Source organism: Sus scrofa, chromosome 4 (assembly GCF_054392235.1).
Source record: "Sus scrofa isolate SSC_HxYL_T2T_F1_AM1 chromosome 4, Sscrofa_HxYL_maternal_Yorkshire_Landrace_v2.0, whole genome shotgun sequence".
Lineage (NCBI taxonomy): Eukaryota > Metazoa > Chordata > Mammalia > Artiodactyla > Suidae > Sus > Sus scrofa.
Window position 1 is genome coordinate 127,499,502 of NC_139386.1, and position 18,887 is coordinate 127,518,388.

Consider the following 18,887-nt stretch of genomic DNA (forward strand, 5'->3'; position numbering starts at 1 on the left):
AGTCAGAATGGCCATCATCAAAAAGTCTACGAGCAATAAATGCTGGAGAGGGTGTGGAGAAAAGGGAACCCTCCTACACTGTGGGTGGGAATGTCAATTAGTACAGCCACTATGGAGAACCGTATGGAGGTTCCTTAAAAACTGAAAATAGAACTACCATATGATTCAGCAATCCCACTCCTGGGCATCTATGCAGATAAAACGATGATTCAAAGGGATACAAGCACCCCAATATTCACTGCAGCATCATTTCCAATAGCCAAGACACAGAAGCAACCTAAATGTCCAGTGACAGAGAAGTGGATAAAAGATATGGTAAATGTACACAATGGAATATTACTCTGCCCTAAAAATAATGAAATAAGGCCATCTGCAGCCATATGGCTGGTCCTAGATATTATCTTAGTATGATGTAAGTCAGACAAAGAAAGACAAATATCATATAATATCAATTATTTATGGAACTCAATAAAAATGACACAAATGAATTGATTTACAAAACAGAAACAGACACGCAGATTTCAAAAACCAACTACAGTTACCAAGGGGAAACATGGAGGGCAGGGATAAATTGGGAGTTTGGGATTAACATATACACACTATTCTATATAAAATAAAGACCCGCTGTATAGCAGTGGGAATGCTACTCAATATTCTGAATAACCTATGTGAGAAAAGCATCTGAACAAGAATGGATATCCATGTATGTATAACTGAATCACACTGCTGTGCACCTGAAACAGACACAACACTGCACATTAACCATACTCCATCTGTACAAAAGACAATCAAGTCTGCACAGAGAGAAGCATAAAAGTGTTGTTGTACAGAAATTTCCATGTGGGTGGAAGGGCGTGTGTGGATGCTTAAGGGCTAAAAGGGAGCTGGTTCCCTGCCCAGGCATCCCAAGCTCTCCCCTCACCCCACGCAGGCACACCATCCTCCTCATATTCTGCTCTCTTCTCCTGGGGCTGGGACATGCAAATCGCATTTGCCAGGCTTCTTTGCCAACTGGGTTCCTGTTAGGTTTGGTCAATGGGAGGCACCCCTGGGAAGGGAGAGGCAGCGAAGGTTCCGACACCACGGTAGTTGCTGGCAGTGGCGGCGGTGGCAGCAGGGGTGGAGTGATTCTGAACTCCAGCAGACCAGAGCACCTATCTGCGATGTTAGCTCCGGTCCAGGCAGTGCCCTGGGAGCAGATCTAGGATCAATTACAACAGTCTCCAAGAACACAGCGGCGGGCACAAGGCGGGAGGGGCGGTTCGAGCAGTTCCTAAACTCCGCGACTCCCACCCTTCCACAGCATAACCTGACCTCATTTACCGGCTCTCCAGGAAAACAATCACCAACACCCTAGAATGAGATAAAAGGAACCGAAAATCCCCTCTCATTAACGGAGCCCCATAGAATGATCAACAGGTAGTTATAATTTAATGACAACGGTGCCTGAAAGTGAGACTCTCGGATCCAAATGCTGTAGCCACAGAGCAGCCCTGTCAGGACAGACTACTCAGCATGCTGCAATGCCTCCTTAGTTCTCTCCCATCACTTACAATTTTACAATGACATGGCTGAACTTCATAAAGTGCAGTAAGAGGGCTCTGCCTGGCTCTTCTCCCATCTCGCCGCCTCTTACTTTAGCAACACATATCCTTTCTCAAACATAAAGACCTGTTTATACTTTTGGTACAGATTTTAAGACAAGGTTTTATTTTATGGCTTCTCTCCTCAGGTCATCATAAAAATATTTTGAGATGATCATACTTCAACGAATTTCATAAGAAAAAAAAATAAGATCTCTACATAATTTCTTCCATCTGGTAAGCTAATTTGGTGTGAAACATTTCTTACCTGTTAAAACTAGAAGAGAATTTTAACTTGACTCTCCAGTCCTATAACTGGAAAGTACTGTACTATTCCGGGACCCCCAAAGAAAGCAATGGTAAATCAAGTTCCATAGAGCTTGTTTAGTTTTTATTTAAACTAACCATTTATGCAACTCCACAAAAAAAATCAATGTTATATTTTTCTTAACATTCAACTTAAAACATTAGACACAATAAGCTGAATGGGGAAAAATCGTGATCCAACACCAAAAATGTAAACATGACAAAAGCCAATATGAAAACAAATCTCTTTTTGAAATTCATTTAATTACACGAAAATTAGCCAGAAAATTGCACAGTTCCAAACAAATCCTCTGTACAAACACAAGGGCTCATTTACCATCATCTTTTTATATTTATCTTTCAAATAACGTTCCATCTATTGAACCTAGCTTTTACTGGCAAAACTTAGAATATATGGGTATCCTTACTGTTTAATATTCCATAAACAGAATTGGCTTTTGTTCTGAAACGATGATGGTGTCTGTCATTTTGCTTCAGAGAAACTCTTGAAATTGTTCCCTTATGAGTATTTAAATCAGCCACTCCCCAAATCCGATGCAAAAAACAAAAACAAGAACACTGCTTTTTCACTAAAAGATTCCTATCTTCTTTCATGTCATTTTACCAGCCCAAGCACAAATTCAGAGAAAAGCTGCTCAAGTCCTGCAGTTTCAAATTCCTTTTGTAACTCATCCAACGATGAATACTCTTTGACTTCAAACGCCAGAAACCTGCATTATACAAGAGAAACTCATGAATATGCCCAGATTTGTCAGAGTATAATTATCGATTCAGTTTTTTTTTTCCATCTGCAATAGTCCTAAATTATACCTTTTGTGTTCTGTCTGTACTTTTGTTTCAAACAGTACACGAATCATTTTCTCTTTGCATTTCTTTCCACTTGAGTCCACATCTACTTTGGAAGTTTTCTGAAGAATCAGGTACTCCTAAATGATAAATCAGTATGTTACACACATATCTTACCCTGAATCTCAAAGTTCTAGTTTTAAAGAAACCACAAACCGGCAGGCTTATTTTCATGCTTACAGAGTACTCACTCTCTAAACCAAGCAGTAAAAGAATTACACAGTGCTTTTACATAGTCGGAAGCGTAACAGTCTGGTGAACGGTGGGGTAAAGAAGGATGCACTTGAACTAGGTAGGATCAAATCTGGACTGGACAGCCGGCTAGGTCTGGGGCTAGCTACCTAAACCCCCTGTGCCTCAGGAAGCTCTCCATAAAATGGTGCCCATAACAACACCTACCTTATGGGGAAGCTGCGATGACTGAGTTAATACATGGAAAGCACTCAGAGGAGTGCCTGGCACACAGCGCTTACGATACCGGCCACTGTCATTATTATCACTACTTCAAGGTCCAAATTAACAGGCACATAGCACCGAACAGTCCCAATTGATGCCATCTATAAATAGGTACCTGAAATTCTCAATCCTGATGTATGATCTTATAAAAATTTAACAGACATTTACATTAAATGGCATTTTAGGGACAGCTAATAAAAAAAGAGAAAAAAAAACTCTTTAAAGAGGACTCTGCATTAGCGGTGCTCTAGCCATATGATTCTATACATGTTAATTAATCGATGGATCCAATCTGAGTAACAACATCTGCAAAACAGCTGCACTTACCGTAATATGCCTGAGCTGGTTTAAAGGAAGAGCTGAGCCTTTGGGGGAAATGCGAGCAAGGAAATTAATTTGTATTCATTTTGTCAGCCAGTATTTTATCCAAAAGGCTCAGACATCAGAGATATACTATAAATCACCCTAAAATGTGTGGTTCCTTGGTCACACCCCCTAACCCAGGATCCATATTCAATCTGGATTTTTCATTGCACCTATATACTATAACCGAGCACTACTCTGGTCAACTGAAGTTAATAACCAACAAGTTTTGTGGTTAAGAGCCCATCCTGAAAAAGCTAGGCAGTTATCCTGCAAATCTTTAAGATGACATGCTATGCAAGATAAATCTGTTTTGAATAAATTCCATTGTAATTATTCTTGACCCAACCCACCTGAAAGTATAAAACCTATTAAGTGATTTGTAGCTCTTTTATGATTTAAAACATAATAAGCAGCTTTCCTTGTCTGGTCCCACATAAAACAGGTTAGATGAGTTGAGAACGAGAACTTGAAAAATGTGAAGATGATGACTTTGAAAGCAGCTGCTGAGACAAGTCAGGTGGAAAGCAAAAGTTAGGGAGGAGGTGACAGGCTGACAGCCCTAATTCTACTTCCACTCTCACTAAATCCTGGTTAGGACAGACTCGCTACTCTTTCCAGGTATTAGAGATACCCATTTCAAGTGTCAGAATGTATCTTTAGCTGCCAAAAAGTTAAAAGTTTGGCAGACTACCCACAAATTCACTTTTTTTGTTGTGCCTAAGGAAAGAAACAGAAATATGCACAGACGTTTAGTGCAAAGTTATAAAGTTGAGGCTCAAAGCTAACTACAGAAACACTCATGTGTCACAGAGATTTTTTTAATAGCCTATCACTTTCATTAAGCGACTTGACTTTTAAAACATAATCTCCTACATATTTTTCAAACTTCACAAGTCTGCAGCTGTAATTAAAATCTAGTCTTTTGAAAGAAAATAAACATCCATTAACATGGCAAAAGAGTGAAAGCAGGAACATCTGAATGATTAATCTGTCCCATTGTTATAAAACACACTTAGAGACACACCGTTTTAGCAAAAAATAGCCAAATGCACATTTAACATTAAACTTTTTGGCACCTTGATGTTGTTTCTGTCTCCCTGCAGTAAAATCAGTATTATTTTACCCAGGAACATCAGTCTTCCTGTCAGCCTTAAATCGGAAGCCCACTTCTCCACGGTTCTGACATATTTAGTCTTTGCTCTCATGTGATCTAAATGCAAAAGAGTTATCCACCATCCATCATCCACAGCCGGGCGTGCTGCAGGAGGGCATGTCGCACTAATGTCACCTCCGGTTTCTGGTCGCCTGAGGATGTGTCTGAGATTTTGCTGAATCCAGAGAACCAGCTCATGAACCATAGGTTCCGACAAAAGAGTCTCTGCTTGCTTCAGTAATGTCTCTTTCACAGCCGCACACTGGGCCCTGGTCAGGCAGTCGGAGTTAACTACGATGCCAGGCAGACACGACGGGTAATCGACCGGCAAATGGAAGACCAGCTGTAAAGGAATATCTGCATCCAGACGCCCTTCGGCTTTTGTGAGAATTCTGAACACAGTCCCATCTGTCTCTGGAAAGCATCCAAAAATAATGATTAGCGGTACATAATTCAACGGGAACGGAACACTAACAAGTTAAAATTTTTGTTTCAAGTGTCGATTTATTTTTCACGTGGAAACTCAGTTATTTTAGGAAGGGACACCTCACCCTAAGAAAGCCATGATTTACGGATTATTTCCTTTAGCCACACATATATATTCATAGATCCGTGCACACCCGCACCGAGGATTTCACTGGCATTTACAACAGCTATTATCCCATTTTTATTAAGGTCACCAGAAAGGTTTCTCATCACACAATTTCTTTTCCGAACCCAGACTTAGTGGGTAATTCCAGAAATTTCTAATACAATCACATGAACATTTAAAGAACCAGTATCATGTATTTATTAAATCAGTAATTTGTTTAAAAATTATATACAAAATCCAGTGACAGTCATGTTGTAGCAAACCCAAGTTGGACAAACCCTACATCTCGTGTGGCTGTCGGGGTGCAGAGAAAACCGTGAGGGCGCACGATACAGGAACTGCCCGGACCACTCTTTTCCGACGTCAGGTGCATCAGTATCGGTGTAACATGAAGGCAGCGGGAGGAACTAAAATGGGGCAGACAGCAATTCCGTGCCTGACTCCACAAGGAGGAGGGGGCGAGCACACACAGGACAGGAGATGAAACACTCTGCTCTCTTTCAGATTTGCTCCGCTTCACCCCTCTGATGCGTTCCACACCACTTCACCCCACTTTTCAAAAGTTGATAAAACGTCAGGCTGATTCATTCTGCAGGGGGCAGAAGCACACAGATCAGAAGAGCAGAGGAGAAGAGAACTGGGTGCAGATGAGGCTCTTTGAAGCTAACTTGCCTCCGACGACCCCGCTTCTTTCTGCGCAGCCCGGGTTTCATTCTCCTTCACAAGACGGCCGGTCAGATGGTTCTCATTTTCATACCTGGATTGCTGCTCAACAGCCTCAGCAACGGAAACCCGAATGCGTCCCCATTTTAAAGAACCTAACAGAACATGAAAACGGCTCTCTAGCCATCCAATTCCATTTATATGAAAGCCCTTGTTACAGACATTGATTCAGACAGGACCAAACACATCTGTTACACACGGTTTTTCTTTAATAGAATCTTCAGTAACGGCTGCAAAGCACTGCTATTTTGGGACACGGCCCTGAAACCTGGGCAGTAACAATTATAAAGATCATATTAAAATGACATAACTTCAAATTGTATTACATAAGTAAAATATATGCTCCAGAAAGATTTCCCAAACCTTACTTAGCACATTCCTCTAAAATCCCATCACCAGTTTCTCAAAACCTTTCTTTCATCCTGTTACTTATCCTTAAAAAAATAACTTATTATCAGAGTAGGTGCGCTATATAGTTAAATCCTTATAAATGGACCTACACACACCATGTGACCCCGCTAAATAAAGCCTCCAGAAATCATCTGGGGGTCCCCTTTCCCTCTCAAGGGGGAGGCCTAACTTGTAAAGCTCTTCCTTCATTGGTCATTCAACAAACATTCACTGAGCAGGGACGCGGCCCAAGGCCCTGTGCTGGTCTGAGAGAAGATAACAGCTAAGACACAGATCCCATCATCTGAACTCAATCCAGCTTCCCAACAAGAAAGATTGGACCAAAAGCCAAAGCAACCTTCCTCCACGTCTCGTCTACACCTAAAAATGTCTACTTATAAACACATGTACAGAGAATCTCTATAAACTGCACTTTCTATTTTTTTTTTTTTTTTTTTTAAATCTGCACAGAGATACCCCTCCATGGGAATGGCATCTGTGAAGGTTTTCTGAGCAAAGGGCTCTGAGAACTCTGGTCAGGGCATTTGCACAACAGGCAGCCTTCGAAGCGCATGGGCTGCTCCCTCGCATTTGCGACTTTGTTTCCAGACCGGAACAACAAATAAAGCTCGTTCAAGATGAAGAGCCCTCTTATAAAATTGGGGACTACGTGTTCCTCAGCTGTAACAAAGACCCTTGTACCTACAGCAGGGCCCACGTCCACGGGAACCCACCCGCATGGCCCCATGGAACTCAGGACGCGGGGAACTGATGTGGACATGCAGCTGCCTGCCATGCCGGGAGTAATAAGCTGTCTAAATGCACTTGAGCTCGGTGACAAATTACACATTCCTGCCCCCAACACGCAGGGCCAGGCTAGCCCTCCACGCCCTCTCCTTCCTCCTCATTTTACACTAGGTTCTGGGCCTCGCACCTGCGCTGAACTCTCCACCTGCTGCCCCTGGAGCTTTGTTCAACCACCAAAGCACCTCTCTAAAGCCTGAGATTTCCATCATACTTTGAACTTACTGTATGGTGTTTTCATACCCAGAATGGTCATGGTTGAACCAAATTAACTATTATTTTCACCACTGGAAGATCTCAGTTTTCTTTTTAGACAACAACCTAAAAATAGTTTTCTACTTTATAAAAGAAAAACCTTCACAATTTTAGTACCCAGCTCTGAGCATTATGCCACTAGCTTGGAATCATGATCTCACAAGTGTCTTTGGCCCCTGTGTGGGAGGCTAACTAAACCACGGCCCAAAGATGTCTGTCCTGATGCTCAGAATTTGTCAGTATGTCACTTTACTTGGTAAAAAGGCTTCTGCAGACGGGATTAAGTTAAGGACCTCAGATGGGAGGTTACCTGGATTATCCAGGAGGCACTAAATGGGATCACAAGTGTCCTTACAGGAGGGAGACGGGAGGGAGATTTTACAGAAGGAGGCAATGTAATCACTGGAGCCAGATGCTCTGCTGCTGGCCTTGAATCAGGGGAAGGGGCCGTGGGCCAAGGAGTATAAAGACCAGAGCTCTCTAAGCCGGAAACTCGAGGAAACAGATGCCCCCGGGGGCCCCCACAGGGGGTGCAGTCCCCCAGACAATTTGACTGCAGACTCTGGAACGGATTTTACACTTCTGACCTCCAGAGACAATAAATATGCATCAAGACACCACGTTAGTGGTTATTTGTTACAGCATCCGCTTGACACAAACACAGCATCTGTGCCCACAAGGCAAGCTTTTCTCTTCAAGCAAGACTCCCTTCCTGGTCAAAACCCTAAACCCACAGGTCTCCACTCTCTGCCACAGAAACACCCACCTATTCCTCCCCAGTGCAGTGACCTCACTGACAGAAACAGGCAGTCCAGGGAGAAAGGCTTGAAAGGCTATTGCACTGGCCATTCAAATCCTTACTGACTTTCACTTGTTCTTAGTAATTTTCTGGCCCTACTCAGGGCAAATAGAAAAGCAATGGGAGAAAATCCTGACTTTTCCTTTAGAAAATTGTGAACTTGGAGTTCCCGCCGTGGCACAGTGGTTAATGAATCCGACTGGGAACCACGAGGTTGCGGGTTCCATCCCTGGCCTTGCTCAGTGGGTTGGTGATCCGGCGTTGCCATGAGCTGTGGTGTAGGTTGCAGACGTGGCTCGGATCCGGCGTTGCTGTGGCTCTGGCGTAGGCCAGTGGCTACAGCTCCGATTCGACCCCTAGCCTGGGAACCTCCATATGCCGCGGGAGCAGCCCAAGAAATGGCAAAAAGACAAAAAAAAAAAAAAAAAAAAAAAAAAAAAAATTGTGAACTTGTTAGTTATACGTTTAGAAGAAAAACTGCTTTAATTCTACCAAGAATCGGAGAGGATTAACAATATTCCTACTTGGTCTTCTCTGCAACGTCCTCTGCACACTCACATGCGCGCACACATGACACACACACACAGGCGATGCAAACTGAAATTACACAAAACGATGCTATCTCTGTAAGAAAGTGAAAAGCCCAATAGCATACCCCATTCTGCTGATACTTACATGTGGTAATAAAATTATACAGTCTTTTAAAGACCCATTTTCTTCCCCAAACTCCAGAAGTATGTATATTACCATCCCTTTTTTTATGTGCCTTGGTTTTTACATGTTAAACTGGCTTTTTTTTTGCCTCAGAATTTTTCACATAATCACATGTAGTGTCAGTCTGATTTGGGATTCGTTTGTGTTTCATTAAAGAAAGAAAACAAGGCTGTCCCTATCTACTTTAAGTTTATTAACAGCTTAGAAACAGAGTGATTAACAGAAAAATAATGGTGCTCTATTTCTAATGCTAATCTCTGGCTTCCCCTGGCACCAAAACACTGGGTCATTAAGTTTCACTCACCAACTCATCATTCTCAATAAACATCTTTGCCCTAGAAAACGTATGCCTACCCTAGCAATCTAAAAAAAAAAAATTTTAATTCCAGGAGTTCCCGTCATGGCACAGCGGAAACAAATCCGACTAGGAACCTTGAGGTTGCAGGTTCCACCCCTGCAACCTCAAGGTGGGTTAAGGATCCGGTGTTGCTGTGGTGTAGGTCGAAGACGCGGCTTGGCTCTGACGTTGGCCGGTGGCTACAGCTCTGATTAGACCCCTAACCTGGGAACCTCCATATGCCGTGGGTGTGGCCCTAAAAAAGACAAAAGACAAAAATAAATAAATAAAAATTTTAAGTTCCAACACTATTTCCATTTACTTTGAAGACCCTACCAAAAGATCTAAGTCTTGCCCCTGGCTTAATTCTGCATACGTATTCCCTAGTTTGGGTGTTTTTTTCAGTAAGTCATTTTGTCTTAAAATAAGTACATGAATTTAATAACTAAAACATAAACTAAAATAGGGGTTTCAAACTGTATTCTTCTTTACAAGTACATGAAAGAAATTATGCTCCTGAATCACACTTCAAACAAGAGAAAATTCAAACTAGAGAAACTGCACTGAACCCTAAATACCACACTAATGTTATTTTTTAAGAATTCACCCTACTCCATAATCATACACAATAGAAACTCAATAAATGCTGTCCAATAAGAAAATATAGTGGAAAGTGCAAACAAAATTTAAGAGAATGAGTTCTTCGAGATTCATTAAGAGCCTATTAAAAGAAAGTTTATTTATATACCACATACACCTGGCTTTCCCTATACTTGCTTTTTTTTTTTTTTTTTTGCAGTGTTAAGAGTGATATCATGAAAACAACTAAAAAGCCCCACCAAGACTCTCTTTTACTTTGCTGCACAGGATTTTCTTTCCTCTTGCTGCCAGGTGGCTCCGCACAAGTATCTTCTTTTCATGTCACAGCTAGATTTTTGCAAATGTTTAAAATGTGGTTACAGGAAAAAAACAAAAAACAAAAAACAAAACCCTAAAAATAAATGAAGTCAAGGATGGTTCACATACTTAAATCAATCAATATACCACATTAACAAAAGAAAAGTCAAAAACCACATGATCATCTCAATAGAAGCAGAAAAAGCATTTGACAAAATTCAACATCCATTCATAATAAAAACTCTTACCAAAGTGGTTACAGATGGAACATACCTCAACATAATAAAAGCCATTTATGACCAACCCACAGACAATATAATACTCAGTGGAGAAAGGCTGAAAGCCTTTCTGCTAAAATCTGGAACAAGACAAGGATGCCCACTCTCCCACTTTTATTCAACACAGTATTGGAAATCCTAGCCACAGCAATGAGACAAACAAAAGGAATTCAAATTGAAAGAGAAGAGGTAAAACTGTCACTATATGCAGATAACATGATACTATACATAGAAATCCCTAAGGATCCACACAAAAACTATTCAAACTGATCAACAAATTCAGCAAAGTAGCAGGATACAAGATTAACATTCAGAAGTTGGTTGCATTTCTGCATACTAACAATGAAATATTAGAAAAGGAATATAAAAAAAAGCAATATCTTTTAAAATCACACCCCAGAAAATTAAATGACCAAGGAGGTGAAAAACTTAGAGAACTGTAAAACATGAATAAAGGAAATAAAACAGGATTCCAAGAAATGGAAAGATATCCCATGCTCCTGGATTGGAAGAATTAATATTATTAAAATGGCCATAGTACCCAAAGCAATCTGCAGATTCAATGCAATCCCTATGAAATTACCCATGACATTTTTCACAGAACTAGAATAAATAATCCAAAAATGTATATGGAACCATAAAAGACCCAAAATCCTGAGGGGGAAAAAAAAAAAGCAGAAGGCGTAACTCTTTCAGACTTCAGACAATATTACAAAGCTAGAGTAATCAAGATGGTGTGGTACTGGTACAAAAAGAGACATACAGACCAATGGGACAGAATAGAGATCCCAGAAGTAAACTCAGACACCTACGCTCAATTAATCTTCAACAAATGAGGCAAGAATATAAAATGGGAAAAAGTTTCTTTAGCAAGTGGTGCTGGGAAAACTGGACAGCTGTACGTGAATCAATGAAACTAGAACACACTCTCACACCATCACAACAATAAACTCAAAATGGCTTAAAGACTTAAATATAAGACATGACACCATAAAATTCCTAGAAGAGAACATAGGCAAAACATTCTCTGACATAAACTGTACAAATATTTTCTTAGGTTAGTCTCCCAAGGCAAGAGAATTAACACCAAAGTAAACAAATGGGACGTAATCAAACTTACAAGCTTCTGCATAGCAAAAGAAACCACACACACACAAAAAGACAATCTACAGAATAGGAGGAAATAGTTGTAAATGATGCTGACAAGGGCTTAATCTCCAAAATATACAACTTATACAACTCAACAACAACAAAAAACACAACCCAATTGAAAAAAGGGCAGAAGGCATAAGGATGGCAAACAAGCACATGAAAAGATGCTCAGGAGTTCCCGTCGTGGCACAGTGGTTAATGAATCCGACTAGGAACCATGAGGTTGCGGGTTCCATCCCTGGCCTTGCTGATCTGGCATTGCTGTGAGCTGTGGTGTAGGCTGCAGACGCGGCTCAGATTCCGCATTGCTGTGGCTCTGGCATAGGCCGGTGGCTACAGCTCCAATTGGACCCCTAGCCTGGGAACCTCCATATGCTGTGGGAGCGGCCCAAGAAACGGCAAAAAGACAAAAAAAAAAAAAAAAAAAAAGATGCTCAACATCACTAATTATTAGAGAAATTCAAATCAAAACTATAATGAGGTACCACCTCACACCTGTCAGAATGGCTATCTCTAAGAAGTCTACAAACAACAAATGCTGGAGAGGGTGTGGAGAAAAGGGAGCCCTCCTGCACTGTTGGTGGGAATGTAAAGTGGTACAACCACTATGGAAAACAGTATGGAGGTTCCTCAGAGAACTAAATATAGAACTACCATATGATCCAGCAATCCCACTCCCGGGCAATATATCTGAACAAAACTTTCTTTCAAAAAGATACATGCACCTGTATTTTCATAGCAGCTCTATTCACAACAGCCAAGACATGGAAGCAACCTAAATGGCCATTGACAGATGAATGAATGAAGAAGATATGGTGCATATACACAATGGAATATTACCCAGCCATAAAAAGAACAAAATATGGAGTTCCTGTCATGGCACAGTGGTTAACGGATCCAACTAGGAACCATGGGGTTGCGGGTTCGGTCCCTGCTCTTGCTCAGTGGGTTAACGGATCCAACTAGGAACCATGGGGTTGCGGGTTCGGTCCCTGCCCTTGCTCAGTGGGTTAACGATCCGGCGTTGCCGTGAGCTGTGGTGTAGGTTGCAGACGCGGCTCGGATCCCGCGTTGCTGTGGCTCTGGCGTAGGCCGGTGGCTACGGCTCCGATTCGACCCCTAGCCTGGGAACCTCCATATGCCGCAGGAGCGGCTCAAGAAACAGCAAAAAGACAAAAAAAAAAAAAAAAAAAAAAAAAAAGAAGAAAATAATGCCATTTGCAGCAACATGGATGCAGCTAAAGATTCTCATATTAGATGTAGTAAGTCAGAAGGAGAAAGACAACTACCATGTATTATTTATGCATAGAATCTAAAATTTGGCACAGATGAACCCATCTATAGAACAGAAACAGACTGACAGACATGGAGAACAGACTTGTGGTTGCCAAGGGGGTTAAGAGTGGGATGAACTGGGAGTTTGGGATTAATAGATGCAAACTATTACATTTAGAATGGATAAGCAATGAGGTCCTACTGCATAGCACAGGGAGCTATATCCAGTCTCTTGGTATAGACCATGATGGAAGATAATATGAGAAAGGGAATGTATATTTATGTATGACTAGGTCACTTTGCTGTACTGCAGAAATTGGCACAACACTGTAAATCAACTATACGTTAATTTTTTTAAGTTTTACTATTTTCTTAAAAAAATAAAAACTAAAAATAAATGAATTAAAAATAAATGAATTCTTAACGAGTGGCAATCCCAGAGTTTCCATCATGGCTCAGTGGTTAATGAACCCGATTAGTATCCATGAGGACATGGGTTCAATTCCGGCTGTGGCTGTGGTTGTGGCCGGCAGCTGTAGCTCTGATTTGATCTCTAGCCTGGGAATCTCCATGTGCCTCAGGTGCGGCCCTAAAGAGGCAAAAGACAAAAAAAAAAAAAAAAAAAAAAAAAAAAGACCTGTAATCCCATCCCTTAGAAGTGAAGTTCAAGGAGTTCCCATCGTGGCTCAGTGGTTGACGAATCCGACTAGGAACCATTAGGTTGTGGGTTCAATCCCTGGCCTCACTCAGTGGGTTAAGGATCTGGCGTTGCCGTGAGCTGTGGTGTAGGTCACAGACACGACTCGGATCCCGTATTGCTGAGGCTGTGGCGTAGGCCGGTGGCTACAGCTCCACTTAGACCCCTAGCCTGGAAACCTCCATGTGCCATGGGTGCGGCCCAAGAAGAGACAAAAAAAAAAAAGGAAGTGAAGTTCAAGGCTGATCTGGTTTTAGAAGTGACCTCAGTGCTGACAATCAGCAGGAAACAGGGCTGAATAGATTTAGAGAGGTCAGTATGTGACAGTCAGGATTCATTCTGCAAGAGGGCCCAATGCAATCGGAACATTAGTGTTAACAGAACACAAAAATGTACACTGAAGCTACTGTGCGAACATGGTACATGATACTGAGTCTTATAAACCTCCCATTTTACAACTTTTTGACCTATGATTTCCAGAAACACAACTCCTCATATAATGAGCACCAACTATGGCAACAGAATCTCTGTGACCGTCAATGCCCTCTTCAGGAAAATGAAGATTTGTAACAATGCCCACCTCATCTACCTCAGGCACATGCACACAGGCTTGCACACACACTCCCCTTCAGAGGTATCCTGAACGTGAGCTGGGTCACACCCATTTCTTCCGGCACTCTTGTTGCTCTCTCGTTGGACAAGTGCTGTCCCTGCCTTGATGCCCAGCCCCATCTCTGTTAAGGAGCATGATGCCCTGCCAGGGTCCCTCCATATGTTCTGGAGCCTGAAGCCTAGTAGCTACTCACCCAGCCTGAGCAGCTGATATCCTCTGTTAGTTAAAAATTCTCATCAGCTAAGACGCATTCCAAGTACCAGGAACAGGGTAGGTGACCCCATTAAACCTGGCACCTTGCCTGTCTGCACTGCACAGGAAGACACAGAATACCCGGGATCTGGTCTACCTACAGCCCTCTCTAGTAGGCAGGAGTGGGAACGTACATAATTTGCACCCATAAGAGATAGTTACGCTTGATGCCCCTTACCATGAGCTTACTATAACCATCCCGAAGAGGCCACCATGTATGCAAGCCCCCTGAAAGACTCTGCATAAATCAGTCCAGCTACAAGAATCCAACTATTCAGACTTTTCAATCTCACAACCTTCATTGTTGACCCTGGGGTTGACCCTGAGCCTTCCTGGGCTATCTCGTACCCCAAGTGCAGCCCTACCCAAGGTTAACCTGATTCCAGTGGCAAAAGGAGATGCTTGTTGAAGGGTGTTCAGAGTGTTCTGGTGTTAGGCTTATATCTTCCAATCCAAGCTGACAGTGATCATGAGAGTGGTAGCCAGCAGCCCACTCTATGTTTACTGGGGTCTATTAAAGGAGTCCTTATCTTACCCTTAAGCCCCAATTGTGAACATCAAACACCCCTATTTCAATCACTGAATTGTTCTATCCTCCAATGAACCTTTCAGCAACAAAATGCCCCAAGTTGTTACACTGAATTCCTTTATAATTCAATTACTTATTGATGCCAGAACACTGAATTAAATTAATTAAGAGGCATGGCTTGAAAGTCATGCTCAATTTAACAGCAGATAAAGGGTCCACAGTGTTCTTCATATTAAAAAAACTGCTCTCCTTTCTACGTTCATTTTTTTGGCTTTTCTCTGACCTGTCAGCAGGATCATATGCTCAACCATGCACTCATGACCCAGGCCACTACCACGCCATCCTTTCAGGTCTAATGGGAAGTCACAGGCTCACTTTTCCAGCACAGGTTCCCTCCCAGCTGAGCCAGATAAAGGAATTTAAGAAAACTGATGATCACTTCAACTGGCCTGCCTCTGGCAGAAGTAATTATCAATAAAGACAGCAGTAGAGACGGTAAATAAGATGATGAAGAATTATATATGCTATCCAGTCAGAAGAGGGGTGACAAGAAAATATGGATTTTAAACAATTTCTGGAAGCTATACAGCAGCCTAGGCACTAAAAAGAAAGCAGCTTCATTGGGGTTCCTGTTGTGTCTTAGCAGGTTAGGAACCTGACTAGTATCCACGAGGATGCAGGTTTGATCCGTGGCCTGGATCAATGGGTTAAGGATCCAGCGTTGTAGTGAGCTGTGGTGTAGGTCGAAGATGAGGCTCGGATCTAGCATTGCTGTGGCTGCAGCTTCGATATACGACCCTTAGCCTGGGAACTTCCATATGCCACAGGTGCAGCCCTTAAAAAGCAAAAAAAAAAAAAAAAAAGATAGAAAGCAGCTACATTACACCAATTGGTTCACAGTGCTCAGAACATAAGAGTGCTCAGTGACCGTCGTAAATGGGTGATCAAGAGAGAATAAATTAAAAGGAGCCAATTCCTGCTCTATGTGTGAATAACACACCACATGGACACCAGGAACAGATCCTAACCCTCGAAGGCTTTCTCACAACACTCGGCACATTTTAGGCTACCTTCCTAAAGGTTAACCAATTTTTGATCAGAAAGACAATTGTAATAGTAGCTGAAACAACAGAAGTTTAAATCCCATGCCAAAAACTTTACATAATGTATCTGAAGACTAAATGAAAACTGAAAATCTTCTGCATCACTGCACTTTTTCATAAACTGCAGTTTGGGTTTTAACTTAATAGCAGCCACAGGGCGTAACTCTTAACTGTCATCAAAACATAGCCTGAAGAACCTTTCTAGACCGTAAGCTCCTTGAGGACACGGGCAGTGTCTCTGAAACCTTGTCAACGTCTCAGTAAATGTGAGTCGAATGATTAATACGCCCCCAAAAGCTTGCAACTGGCAACCACCTTTCCGCGGACTAGAAACAGCTTGAGAAAAGCAGTCAACCTGGAAACGTGACTGAGAAAAGAGTTCTGACTGAGCACTGGTCGAACTCAAAAAGTCATTCAACAAACATTTACTGAACACCTACCATGTGCCTGGCACTGTCCTAGGTGCAAAAGAGACTGGGTCTCTGCCCTCTCGCCACTTGAGACAACCAAAAGCCCATCTAGTTAAAACTGTGGTGGCTGCTCTGAAGAGCACAATGCATAGTGCTTACAAAGGACATAATGTAACCTCGGGAAGCTGGATTTAAACTACGGGTGTCAGGAGAGGCCACATTTTAAGGTGAGATCTGCAGAATAGGTACAGGATAGGCAGGAAAAGGATGAGGGAGCGCTTTCCAGCTGGCTGGTAGGGAGAAGCGCTCAGTGAGTTGGAAAGGGGGGCACACAGGCGAGTTGCGGGCGGGGGGAGGGGGATAGGCATCGGGGGCGACGAGTGGGTCAAAGGGCGCGGGAGGCAGGGACCCCTCACTCCGTCATTCAACTACCCGGTCCCCGAGTGTGGGCCCAGAGCAGGGAACCCCGCCTCGGTGGTAGGAGGAGAGGGCGCCCGGTCCCTCTGGCGCGGGGATAGTCACCTGAGCGACTCAGTACCTCCCACTCGCCCGGCCCGCAGAAGATCGCGGCCAGAGCCGAGAGCTCCTCCCGCACACGCTCCGCCATGGCCGCGTCGCGCCTGCGCCACGTCGCCGCCTCAGCTCCTCCCCTTCCGCCGCAGGCCCCGCCCCCGCCCGCCGAGCACCGCGTCAGGTGGCCACCGGGGGGCGCCCCGCGTCTCCGCAGCGCGCGATGGGCGGGAGGCCGGCAGAAGTCCCGCCCACAAGCTCCTGCTCCCAGTTCCCTACCCGAGGGTCACGCCCTGTGGGGGGCTCTTCTCCGAGGGTGAAGGCTGGAGTTCAGGAAGGCTGGGGTCCCCGGCAGGGTGACGGCCAAAGGCTCGCCCGTTGCTTTCCTTACAGCAGGAGGCCTCCCAGTCAAGCCCGAAATTCTCTCTTTAGCCCAGGCCTTGAACCCTGGCCATTCCCGCCCAGACTTGGCCTTGAAAGGAACTTAGGGTCAGGAAGAAAAACAAGCAGCGAAGTGACGAGAAGAGGTTAGCCCTTGTCTGGCTCAGAATTGAACTCGGTGTTGGGATACTGCAGTTAACAAAACATTTTTTTCGCCCTCGTGGAAAGTGGGATGAGGACACCTGGACCCAGGACACCTGGAAACCGTCCTGGACATAAGAACCTCCAGATGCTGAGCTGTAACTGGCTGTGGACCAGGACCGGACTCTTGGGACTTCTTTCTCTTAACGGATGCTCTGGCGTAGGCCGGTGGCTACGGCTCCGATTCGACCCCTAGCCTGGGAACCTCCATATGCCACATCATTCCCATTGTTGCTAAAAAAAAAAAAAAAGGATTTTCAAAAGGAAAAGATACTGGCTACCAAGAACAGAAAGGAAATCTCACAAGATAAACTGCAGGAGAAATGCTTTTCAGAGGATGCCATGGGGTTTCAGTGACCCCAAGTAATTAAGAGCATTGCTGTGTACATAACTGGAAGGACAAAAGTTTATTTCAATGCATAATTATCTCTGATGTGGCCAATGTGTTTAACAGTAATAATAACAATCACTCCTTTGAGTGATTTCCAAAATAGCAGCAGTTCACTCTGTTCATAAGTAGCTGCTAAAGAGTATGGTGGACGAAAGCATACATTTTTAATGTAAAGTATCATTAAATTCTCTTTGAGTTAAGCTTGAAGTCCAAAGGTAGTATGAAAAGTGGTAGGAAAATATTAATTTAGGTGTTTAACTTATTAAAGATAATGTGCAAAAAAATTGAATGGTCCATATCTTATTGTTCATTTCCCCAATTCAGTACGAGTGATAGGAGTGAAGAAATAGGAACAGTAAGACTACAGCTGTCAGAAATATGGGATGTCAGCAAGGTGTCCATGAAATTGATGTAAGAGTACATCGCTCTATTTAAAAATCTCCTTGTCAATAGGTTTCTTCTTTGCGCTTCCTTTCTTCTTTGATTTCCTAACCTGCTTTCCATACTCCATTTAGCATGTTTAAATTAAAAAAGGAGTCGATGTGACTGTCTTTTAAATTGACACTATCCTAGGGCCCTGATGTCCCACGAATAAGGGTCTCCTCTCTGACATTTGCAAGTAATCATCACAGAGGAAGCATAATGTCAGCTTGATATTTCTCACACTGTAAAAATACCAGCTACATGTCAAATATCTAAAGCCTACCGTAATGCAATAAATTTTCTTGTATTCATACGCTCCTGAAAATGCTAAATATTTAAATGTGGAATGAATGTCTAGACAGGTGGGTAAGTGTCTAGTGAGAGCATCATCTCTTTCTGTCTCTCTCCACTCTCCTGCCGCCAACAGTGC

General features: G+C 43.0%; 1 protein-coding gene across 7 annotated transcripts; it reads right to left on the bottom strand.

Moving 5' to 3' along the window:
• Positions 1-1,952: 1,952 nt before the first annotated feature.
• On the bottom strand, positions 1,953-17,199 carry RWDD3 (RWD domain containing 3). Of its 7 annotated transcripts, none has more exons than XR_014844710.1 (6): positions 17,074-17,199; positions 5,996-6,141; positions 5,607-5,912; positions 4,655-5,145; positions 2,721-2,836; positions 1,953-2,620 (listed from the first exon to the last, which is right to left on the bottom strand). XR_014844710.1 is itself a non-coding variant. In XM_013988180.3 (4 exons), the coding sequence occupies exons 1-4, from the start codon at positions 17,156-17,158 to the stop codon at positions 2,506-2,508; spliced, it is 807 nt and encodes a 268-aa protein (XP_013843634.3). In that variant the 5' UTR covers positions 17,159-17,199; the 3' UTR covers positions 1,953-2,505. The 7 variants fall into 7 exon arrangements, 2 of the variants coding, with proteins under 2 accessions (XP_013843634.3, XP_084880025.1); XR_014844709.1 differs by having other exon boundaries at positions 5,602-5,912; XR_014844706.1 differs by lacking the exons at positions 5,607-5,912; positions 5,996-6,141 and adding an exon at positions 3,929-4,078.
• Between the last annotated feature and the right edge of the window lie 1,688 nt (positions 17,200-18,887).